Source organism: Seriola dumerili, unplaced genomic scaffold (assembly GCF_002260705.1).
Source record: "Seriola dumerili isolate Sdu_G_001 unplaced genomic scaffold, Sdu_1.0 BDQW01000044.1, whole genome shotgun sequence".
Taxonomy (NCBI): domain Eukaryota; kingdom Metazoa; phylum Chordata; class Actinopteri; order Carangiformes; family Carangidae; genus Seriola; species Seriola dumerili.
In genome coordinates, this window is record NW_019174299.1 from 5042148 (window position 1) to 5053384 (window position 11237).

The 11237-nt window shown below is 42.5% G+C and overlaps 1 protein-coding gene and 1 non-coding gene across 2 annotated transcripts; one reads left to right on the forward strand and one right to left on the reverse strand.

The window, feature by feature from the left end:
* Positions 1–1134: 1134 nt before the first annotated feature.
* On the forward strand, positions 1135–8645 carry LOC111217762 (alpha-2,8-sialyltransferase 8F-like). Its single transcript, XM_022739752.1, has 7 exons — positions 1135–1854; positions 2864–2938; positions 3088–3162; positions 3931–4075; positions 6224–6336; positions 6454–6546; positions 6630–8645. Exons 1-7 carry the CDS (start codon positions 1754–1756, stop codon positions 7105–7107), a joined length of 1080 nt encoding a protein of 359 aa, XP_022595473.1. The 5' UTR covers positions 1135–1753; the 3' UTR covers positions 7108–8645.
* Positions 4443–4514, reverse strand: trnac-gca. The gene has a single exon. It is a non-coding gene; the product is annotated as a tRNA-Cys (tRNA).
* Positions 8646–11237: the final 2592 nt, after the last annotated feature.

Below are 11237 nucleotides of genomic sequence, written 5' to 3' on the forward strand. Positions count from 1 at the left end.
TGGAGGCAAAAAGCAAGTGAAGTGCAGCTTTTACTTTCCTTAACAACCCCATGTCTACATTGGTGCTGTTAGCCTGATTTTATTAGCTGCACGACCCTCTTTATTGATCATTCTCCGGTCTACCCGTCTGGTCACAGCAAAACAGCCTCAAACAGCCCAAACAACTTTTCTGCAAACCCCAACTTCTGCCAAGATAAAAAAAAAAAAAAAAAAAAAACTTTCCAAGGGCTCTTTTGTTTTGGATTTTCTGTGTGTGGGGTGACAGGGTTGCTGTGGCACAGCTCAGCTTACTCAGCATGTCGTTACCAGGCATTATTACTTTATTGCAAGGAGCTCAGCGTGGAGTTTTTTCCACTGAAAACTAAATCAGGAGGGATAAATGCAGGAGGACTGGGCGTGGTCGTCTGTCTGCGGGTGTTTATTGTTAAAATGCATCCCATATGCTCGACATATTTCCCATAATCCTCCTCAAGCTTTACCTCCAAGACTTTATTCTCCTGCCACTTCACAGCTGGCAACACAAAGCCAAACAACAGATGAGTTATGGCTCTTGTGGGCATCAGCTCTTGGATCCCACCTCTCTCTGCTTTTTGTCTCTTTCTCTCTGGCTTCCTTTGACTTTCTGCTCCTCTCAATTTCCATCTTTAGTTAAGTAGTGAGTTACCCTGTTGATCCAGCCAGCAGTGCTGCCATGTTAGAAGCAAGTTCCTGTCTCAGCTGAGTGGAGATTTCCCTTCCTCCCACCTCTTAAACTGAGAAACACTATTTTTTATTGTCAGGGGATACGAGGTGAAAGTTTGACACTGGAATAAAAGAAGCTTGTGTGTGTGTGTGTGTGTGTGTAGGTAAGAGCTTTGGGGGTATTAACAGTCACTCTGATTGGATGGGAAACCTCTGCCCCTCATCTGTTCCTCCCCTCACTGGTTGTTAACATGTTTCCTAACACACACACATTCACACACACACACTAGTCAAGAGGCAAACTGTGGGCTAATTCAGCACTGGGCACTCATGTTACTGCCTCCTTTTTGTGCAAAGGAGAGAGGGGCTTAAGGGGTGTGGGCGGAGGATTGCGGGGGGAGGGAAGGGAAAGCAGAGCAGGCAAGTCTGAGGCTCTGAGGTGGGGGTGGAGAGAAGAAGGAGCTCTGGCTGTGATACTACGCTTGGAAAGTCGGACTGTGAGTTTTGCCTGTGTGAGCGCAGGAGAAAAAAAAAAGAGGGAAAAAAGATGGGTGGACCAGAGAGACATGACAAGGATTAGGGTAGGATGTGGAGCAACAGAAGGTCGGTTTTCCGTCTCAGCTGATCTGGATCTGGACACAAACAGGAAGAGGACAGGCAAAGTAGAGGGGCACAGAAGACAGAGGACCTGCCTGAACAGGAGACTCAAAAAAAAGAGCTGATAACTGAGGAGGCGTGCTCTCACTCACCCGGTGAGGGGAAAAACCCTGACTCAAACCAGACAGACAGAGAGACAGACAGGAAGGGTGAGAAAAGGGAGCTGGGTGCGGGGAGTGAGGTAAAAGAAAACTTAAGAGAGCGCAGGGACAAAATATTAACTCTCTTAAGAGAGAGTGTCAGATACAGCCGAGAGAAGGAGCCGAGGAGGGAGGGAGGGGGAGATAAAGTTAAAACAGAGGGAGAGTGACGGAAAGCAGATAGTAGTTAGTGTTGAGCAAGGTGAAGAGGGACAGATAAAGAGAGACAGTAGGTGAGGGGGGCTAGCGGGTGAAGTTAGCAGGAGGGGAGAGGTATGAGGGGACAGCTCTTGAAGACACTCTTTTCCTTGATGATCACTCTCCTGTTTGTGGGGAGCCTGCTGACCACTTTCATTTGGTACATGTTCAACGACAAGTAAGTGTGTAACTACACACACACACACACATACACACACATACAGATGCATCTGATAAGTAACCATGTGCTTCAATATCATGATTTGTTTCAAAACTCTGCGCTTTTAAGAAATATACTAGATAGATATAAGAGCAGAGAAACTTGGAAAATGTCACTTCCGAGACAAAATAACTGACAGGTTAGTTCAGTCAGTTCTTCCGTCAAAAGCTTGATGTTCACTTTTTGTGGTGATGTAAGGAAAATGATAGTAGGGCTACATATGAAGTATGTAAGCTAAACATGAGCAACAACCATGTGATACTATTGCTGGATACACTCTATAGTGTAGTATATCTATAGTGCTATAGGTTGTGGGTTGGAGTCCCACAAATGGACACATTAAAGGTGTGAACACTGCTGATCAACCAGGTTCACACATTACTCATCAATGAGTAGTATTTTTTTAAAAAATCCTCAGTGCTGTTTCAGAAACTTGAAAACAGGAAGTGGTAAAGAAGCATAACTGTGTCAGGAACACATACTGCAAACTAACATGAAGCTGCAGAAATCTCTTGCAGAAATGTTGCCAAGTAGCAAAGGTCTCTGCTCCTCAGTTTGTACACTGGTTGTTCATTTATGGCGGATGAAGCTGCAGACTTACCACTGTATGATTCCTCTATTTGCTTTAGGGTTTACTGACATACTAAACATCCGCGGCAGAGTTAGGTTAATAAACTGCTGGATTAGTAGTTTTTAGCAACTAGATAAACAATGACGTTTGGACAGCTGAGTGGACCATTGTATCCAGGTTATACCTATCAATCCACAGTAGTTAATTAGGAACAATGTAGATATACTTTTAAAGCTGGGTCAAGCAACAAAGCATCTGCTCTTTGACTGGGTGAGAGGGATTCAAATAGTTTAAAGCTACATTAGGTTTGGATTAGAGGAAGAGAGCCACTTTGATTATCTGTTTTATCTAGTGCATTTTACCCATCTGTCTGTGTTTCTGTTGTTTGCTTCACAGTAATGTGGAACCTCACCGAACGAATCCTCAAAAGAAAAGCGCCCCTCAGCCCTCCGACCCTTGTAAAGGCTGCAGGTGAGAGCAAACGCCATCACTGCCGATCCTGAAGCCCCCTCTTTTGCTTTTTCTTTCCTTCATCAAATCAAGTCACATCAACGCCACAGGGCTCACACACCTGACAGCGCATATGAATGTGTGTGCGTGTGTGTGCGTGTGTGTCACAGGGAGATCATCGATAATGTAATAGAGCGTTACTCTCAAACCTGGAAGAAGAAGGAAGACAATTACCAAAATTTCAGGTAAGGAAATAACATGTGCATCTACGGGCTAGAATTATTATTATCATATCATCATCAATTTAAAAGACTGTTCAAATAAACTGGACATACATCAGCATGCACTAAAGCAGTACTAGCTGACTTCATTTGTTTTCTGATATAAATAATAAAGGCAAGAATCTACAGTGCAAGACAGATGCAAAGTACCTAGACGCCTCCAAATATAGACGGAAACTATATCATTGCACCACTTTCTTAACAACTGTGGGAAACAGATTTACATTCTCTCAGAATAATCCTTTCGGCTATAACCATGCAAAATATTAAAGCCTGTTCAGTCTCACAGGTCAGTTTTGGAGAGCTTTCAGAACAAACAGCAGCACATCGGAGCCTGTTTCCCCAATAATTGTACAGTGTTACAGAAATTTCCTCCATAATGTTGGAAGTTGAGGGCAAACCCAGAAAAGAGGTGTCACGGTGATTTACATTTGTCACAAAGAGCTGAAGCTGATCTTTGAAAACTAAAAACATAAACTTTACTAGATTCAAAGATTTGGAATGTGGATAGAAACTACAACCACAGATGTGGAAGGAGAAGTTGAAATTGAAATGTTTAAAGCAGAGGAACTTACACGCAAATGGTCTAAATGTAGCACATCATCCTCAGGTCACATGAGTTATGATAAAACAGAGGGACTTCGCCTGAATGACGTAAGACTGCCGTCAATGGGTGTCAAATGCGCTCACCAGCTTCTATCTCATTTAACAAAAGTCCTTGTGGTTTGTCAGATCTCAGCTGAACAGCAAGTGTCGTGGTTTCAACAAGGCTATCATCACCCAGGCCAACACTCCGGTGGGATCGAAGCTCGTGTACGACGGGGAGAAGAGGAGGAGCCTCCAGGTGACCCCGGCGATCTTCAGCACCTTTGTGAAGGCATGTTGTTTGTCACTCATGAATATTATCACAATTATCTGCTTCCTGTCGGGCAACTTTATAGTTTATCACAGTGAGTATTTCACCGCTTTTTTGCTGCCACGAGTCATGTGTCTACTCACATGCTGGCTCTTTGGTACACACAACTTCACAGCACAGTTTATCTTCCACAAACTTAGACCGGAGACTTGTGAGCCCTGACCATTAGACACAAATGAACGTGCAGTATGTGAACAAGGAATCAGACCGGAACAGTTTATAAGACATCTCTATGTCATGTACAACAGAGAGAACATTTACCTTCTAAAGTCTGATAATTTATTATGAAAATTTAAAGAATTAAACTTTTGGAGGGAAAGAAATACACAGGGGGCACCCAGACTTGAACTGGGGACCTCTTGATCTGCAGTCAAATGCTCTACCACTGAGCTATACCCCCTCTAATGTCTGAATCAGTTTTATGCAATATAAGATAACCTTCCAGGACATAATTTTTATAGATGTAAAAGTTGAATAGTTCAGCATAACTCATTAAACCCCTGAAAACATTTGAATTTCTTTTCCCGACCAGTGACACGTGCAATGAACTGACCCTGAGGCCTTACACATCAGGATGATTACAGTCATTCATCACTTACTGATAATGACCCAAAATATATAAGTACATAGTGTATAAGTGTAGACATCTGTGAAATCACAGACAAGGATAAATATTATGAGCCTTAGAGGACTTCACTGGGCAGAGTGTGCACAAGCAACTGAACCAGAAATGTGAACTGCCGGACTGACTGACATGCTGCTATGGCAAGGCATAAGCTTAAAGACAACAAAGTTCAGGACTGTGTAGAGAACCAAGAGGCAGTTTACGGTGAATCTCCTGAAACAGAGGATGGTGCAGATTCACTGAGATGGATTCTACGACTATAAATGTCGAACATGCTGCTCACGAATGAATTTACTGGCCATGTTGACAGGTCAGGTATGATTCTTTGACAGAGCTGTAACATAACACCATCAGCGTCTCGTCAATGTTGATGTCAGTTTCCTGTAGAAGAGTCAGTCCTTGTTTCCACATCAGTGTTCACACTGAAGCTTTTTGTCATCAATACATTGAACAGATATGTGGTATTCCCCTAACTGATCTGGTAAAGAGCAAGTGAGGTTTTTTTAGTTTTGACCACAGACCTTTAGTATTTGGTATATAACGACTTACCACCCAAACAGAAATCAAACAAATTACAATGTGAACCATAAAACACATAAAATATATGCTACTTTCATGATCACCGCCGAAACTGTAACACTGTAGCACTTAAAATCTTTATCCAAGAACTGTCACGGTGCGGGTAAGGCTGGATCCAAACGCAGCCAACACATACATATCAATTGCAAAAATGTTTATTAACCGAAGAACTTACAAAATGGGTGAACCAACAGAACAGGAAGCCAAAGCACGAGGGCACAGAGGAACAACAACATCTGAGTCGAAGAGAGTAAATCTCATTTCTCTACACCAAATATTTCATAATGGGCTCACCAGGCCTGTGCTATTTTAAATGCTTTGTCAAACGGGACTGAGAGATGCAACCTCCTCTTGCCCGCATCCGGAGAGCACAGCTGCTGAATATTATATAACCACAGTAACAATAATATATAACTTTATTGTCCAATGCAGTGGGAATTTCAATTGGATTCTGACCGCTCCTTGTCAATAATAAATGTAAAAATGATGATAACTGCTCATAACACATAAACCACTGACCTCAACGAGATGTGAATAATATCTCTATAAACCACCCATACACTGGTATACAGAGTGCACGGTGCAATCTGGACAAAGATTACTGGTCTGTATTTGTTAACAGTCAAACATTTTTCTTGTTTTTATACCTTTTGGGTTGCAAAAGATGAAAGAAAATCCAAGACACTGAAGCGACTCAGTCAAAGAGGGAATCTTGTACATGAGCAAAAGAAATGAATAAAGACACTCATGTGAAAACATGTGAGCACTGCAGGGGATTTCCCCCGCGTGTAGATTGGAGGAAACAGATCCGGTTAGACTTCCTTCCATTATGGCCTCTTTGACGCACAGTATCTTATAATAAGTGCTAATGCCATTGTTTTTTAAAAATGCATTTCCAATTGCAGGAGCATCCTTTCTCAAATAAAACATGGGGCACATGTGCTGTTGTTGGGAACGGTGGGATCCTGACCAACAGCAGCTGTGGACAGACCATTGACTCAGCTCAGTTTGTCATCAGGTGAGGACTGTGGATGGCGGACTGAAAGGCTGATCAGAGTGTTAATCAACAAAACTGAACTCATCTCTGTTGACGTTCCACATAATGATCTCTGCATGTTCTGTGTTGCTTGTTCAGGTGCAACCTACCTCCTTTGAAGAACGGCTATGAGAAACACGTGGGCATCAAGACCGACCTCGTGACAGCAAACCCAAGTATCCTCGTAGAGAAGTGAGCAAGAGGTTGAATCTCACTACGCCGTAACCTCATATTAGTCCTCTTGTTTTTGTGCTTCACCTGCTGTTTATTTTCAGGTATGGGGCTCTGATGGGGCATCGCCGTCCATTTGTTGACAGCCTGTATACCTATGGCAACTCCCTGCTGCTCCTTCCCGCCTTCTCCTTCGGCCACAACACTCCTGTTTCCCTGCGGGCAGCCTACACCATTGAGGACTTTGGAAGCCCCATCAAGCCTGTGTTCTTCAACCCTGAGTACCTCCAGAGGCTGGCTGTGTTCTGGCGCTCCCAGGGCCTGAGGGCAGTGCGGCTCAGCACCGGCATAATCATGGCCAGCCTGGCGCTGGAGCTCTGTGCCGACGTGCATCTGTATGGGTTCTGGCCCTTCAGCACTCACCCACATGGCTTCCATCCTCTGACTAACCACTACTATGATGACAGAAAGACTAAAATGAAATTCCACGCCATGCCGGCTGAGTTTGACCTCCTGTTGCGGCTGCACAGTCAAGGCGTACTCAGGCTTCACCTGGGTGATTGCCGACCACATGAAAAGTAGTTTCCATGTCCAGGGACAACTGAAAGTGCAGGAGCAAAGTGCCTTCTCTGTAGCCTCAGGATGAAGCCAGTCACTCATGAAGCATTTCATACACATTTAATTGAATGGATCTATTTTGGCTAATAATACGGATTAAGTGTGACCAAGTGAGGTGGATGCCTGGAGTATTAGCAGCCAAGACATTTGCCTTGATATCAAAATGCATAAAGACTGTAAACAGCCTTAGTGTGTTATGTACATCAGTATTTATTAACACAAATGTTCCAGCTGGAGTCTGGAGGGTTTTATTTTAATAGGATGCCTTTGTGAGGCCTTTATGAGGGTCTACACTGTAGTGCCTTATGCTAATCAGTTACTAATGAACGTTATATAACTGACCATGGGAGTTTTTAGATCAAAGTGAATGTATTTTGAAGAAAATCAAATACCTCCTTTCCATGAAGGTTTCCTGGCTGACAAAACAGGAACAGAAACAGGAACACCAGCACGCTGAATGTAAATGATCGTTTCACATTATGTCTCACATTGAACCACTTTGAAAACATATACCGAGGGGAAATGTGTGTCACTCACGAAGGCTGGTGCTAGTTGTGGAAGATGATTTTCAGTATTTTCTCCACATCACTGGCACTGCTGGATGTGATGCGTACATGAGGTGAGGGGCCTGCAGCCTCTACCAACACCCCACAGGACCCTCAGTGAGGCGTGAACTGAACAGAGACACCACAACAAAGAAAAAGGAACTATGACACAAGGTTGGTATGGCAACCTTGTGTTACAATGTGTTATCCGTTGTCAAAAAATACGACCACACAGACAACACACAGGTACTGTCACGAAGTGGCAACGTGTTGGTACAATGCTGGATTGGAAACAAATGATTTTAATGTTATTACAAATACTAATTGAATGAATTGTGCACTTGAGACTCTGGTGGGTTTTGTTTAACAGGGAATATTGCCTTTCATGCTGTTACTTAAAAAAGTCTTAAAAAAACAGTGAGAAATAACACACAAGCTGACTATGATTTTTTTTTTCGAGTTGAGAGGGAAAATGAAGTTGAAGTAAATAAATATTTATCAGAAAAAGTTATTGTTGTTTAATCAGTGGCTGGAGTGAAATTCACTTGACTTCACAGACCATGCAGCGAAAGCTTTTTCCCAGACGTCTCAGTGTCTTTGAGCCATTAAGTGCCAAGATTTGTCATCGGTGCTATAACTCTGCTTGCAAACTGCAGTTTTGTGCCGCAGTTTGTTCTTTTTAATGGCTGGAGCAACATATGATCCAGTTATTTATTAGCACACAGTTTTGCACAGCCATTCTTCTATTGATTCTCTCTTTTTTTTTGGTACACTTCATGCAGCATTTTTTTAATATATATGTAATATATGGTTTATTTGCAAACACATGAATCCATAGTAATATTTCTGTCCATTATAAGGCCTCATATATTTCCATATTCCATACAGCTGTTATATCAGTGGCCTATATGTTACTGCACCTTCCACTTCACATCCTCTGCATGTCCTGCTGCAGGGTATCCCACAGTTACCATGTTGACAAGACATGCAAACATCTGGACGATGATGTCACACACAGACTCTTCCAAGAGAGGGGGGGGGGGGGGGGGGGGGGGGGGGTGAGGGCGGGGGGGGGGGGGGGGGGGGGGGGGGGGGGGAACTGACCACGAAAGCAGCTAAAAGTTCTCGGGAAGCTTTTGTGTATACTCTTCTTTTCCTGTCTCCAAAATGCATAATAATAGCTCGTGTGCACCATCTCTAGAATGACATTGTATAGGGTCAGTGCATCCAGCCAATTAAGGCAGCTGATGGGGATGAAATGTTTTAGAGAAAATAGCCCGCTGCCACAAGTTGCCATCCCAGACATCGGGTCACGGGATTCCACTCGTATGGCAGTGACCTCGTTGTACACCCAGCTGCAGCACTCTGCTCGTTCCCACTGGCTCGTCTCTCTGGGGAATGTTTTTTTTATTTCAAAGAATCACAAAAACATACTTTCCATTTCCATTTTTGTTGTCTATTTCTCAGGCAGTGGAGTGTGGCTGTGAACTCGCTAATGACGACAGACACAAAGTGGAAAACTGGGTGGGAAAAAAAAGAGAATGAGGACAATATTCATCTTCATCCTCATATTTTCAATTCCCAAGAAGCCCTGAATACAGATGGTTCAGTTCAGATTGAATAAAATGATTGTGTTATCAAAGGTCAACTGGGTTTTTAAAAATCAGTGGCTAATTGGAACAAACACTGAGCTCCTAATTGCATTAATGTAATTTAAAGCCTCACAGACTCAGATGCTCTCTCTCATCACGGGCTGAAGTTCAGCTTGCACTGGATGAGCTGCCAAAGTGACAAACAGGATGACACGGCTGACATGAGCTGAAGTGACATCTCCTTGGTCTCCGGTGTTGTTCCTGCTAGTGACACAGCATCAGCTTGTGGTGTCTATAATTTCCCTGATAGGACCACAGAGACCCCCCCCCCCCCCCCCCCCTCCGCTCCCACCAAGCTACATCAAACTCAACATCTCATACTGAACACAAGAATAGGACAATAACTCAAATGTTTCAAAAAGTAGGAAGCCTTTTATTTATTTCCTGGTGGGGTTTTTTTTTCTGCTGTGGAACAAAACAAAAAGATGCTGAGACTCAATTCAATATGTGTTTTTGATTTATTTTTTTGTAGGAAAAATAGGTCTTTTCACATGCAAATCAAATGTATTCATCAAAGAATATGAAAAAAATTTTTGCCAGGGGACACCAGAATGGCACTGAAAGAAATGTACATTTTACAAAAAGGCATAGAAAAACAAACAAACACACAAATGCATTTATGAATCAGAGTTTGTACTGGTAATACCACTGGTTTCATTGTCACGTCCCACATGGGTGACTATATAAGAAACATGTAGGGAAACAACACAGCCTCGGAACAGTCTTTCCTCTGAACGTTTTTTACGTAGACAGACAGATGCTGAGGGTGACGTTGTGGTATCCCTGATGAACAGACCCACAAAAGATTTCATCCGACACAACCAGTTTTAATTCTCCGACTGTGTTAATATACAGCACAAGAGATAAATCCCAAAGGAATAATTGTCTATCCCACTATTGTTCCAACATTGTGAAGCGCTGATTTCACCAGTCCTGATGTCCTGTGAATGGTGGCATCACACCTGCATTGTTTTCCCCCAACTTAAGGTGTGGTCGGCGCTCAAAATGCATATTGTCTTTGTCAAGTGAAACATCACAAATTTTAATTGATTTTATCATGCATATCTGTTTCCATTCCAAAAAATTAAATTCCAGTACACCACTGTTTTTTCTTTGCTGAAAATCCATAAAGAATTAAATGCATAGGCATTCCTCAAATACAAAGAATGTTGCCTCTATTATATTATCTTATAAAAGCACTGTCAACAAAGGTCAAAGCTTACACTTAATGTAAGACTATCTATGAAAACCAGATATTTTTTCTCTTTGGTTTGTCCTGTGTTTTCTTTTAAAAGCCCTGGTGATATTTCAGTGACACATGCTTGTCACAGGACAGCGACAAAAATGCAGAGGACAATAGACCCAAATAAAAATTAGGGGAGACTGGGACAATTGCAACAAATCTTACTCTAATCAAAACCATGCTGGAGTGCTGACACTCACACTGCACATGCTCAGTTAGACCCTCCTCCCACCAGGAAGACAGAAAACACATTTCAACATCCGCTGCTGCATTTATTGAAAAAAACTGTCAAACTGCCCTGACCTTGAATTAATCAAACTTACTTAGTTTGAATCATTGTTTCATTGACTCCTACGTGACATAGTTAGCATGTGTTGCGGTCAGTGTGTCTAGCTAGCACACAATGTTCTGTCATGGTGTGGATGGTTGCAACAAGTTATTACAACTGTCCCCAAGCTAAGCAGCCAGATCAAAACAGACCACACAACAGTGTGTTTCAACATTTTTAGTTCAAAAGAGAAAAAATATGCAGCTAATTTTAAAGCATCAGAGAATATAAACCAGTTGTTTTTGTTAGCCTCTCGTGGTCTTAATAATATATTTGCCTGTTCTGTTTATCATAAGCAATAGGATAAATTGTGCCTATTGTCACTC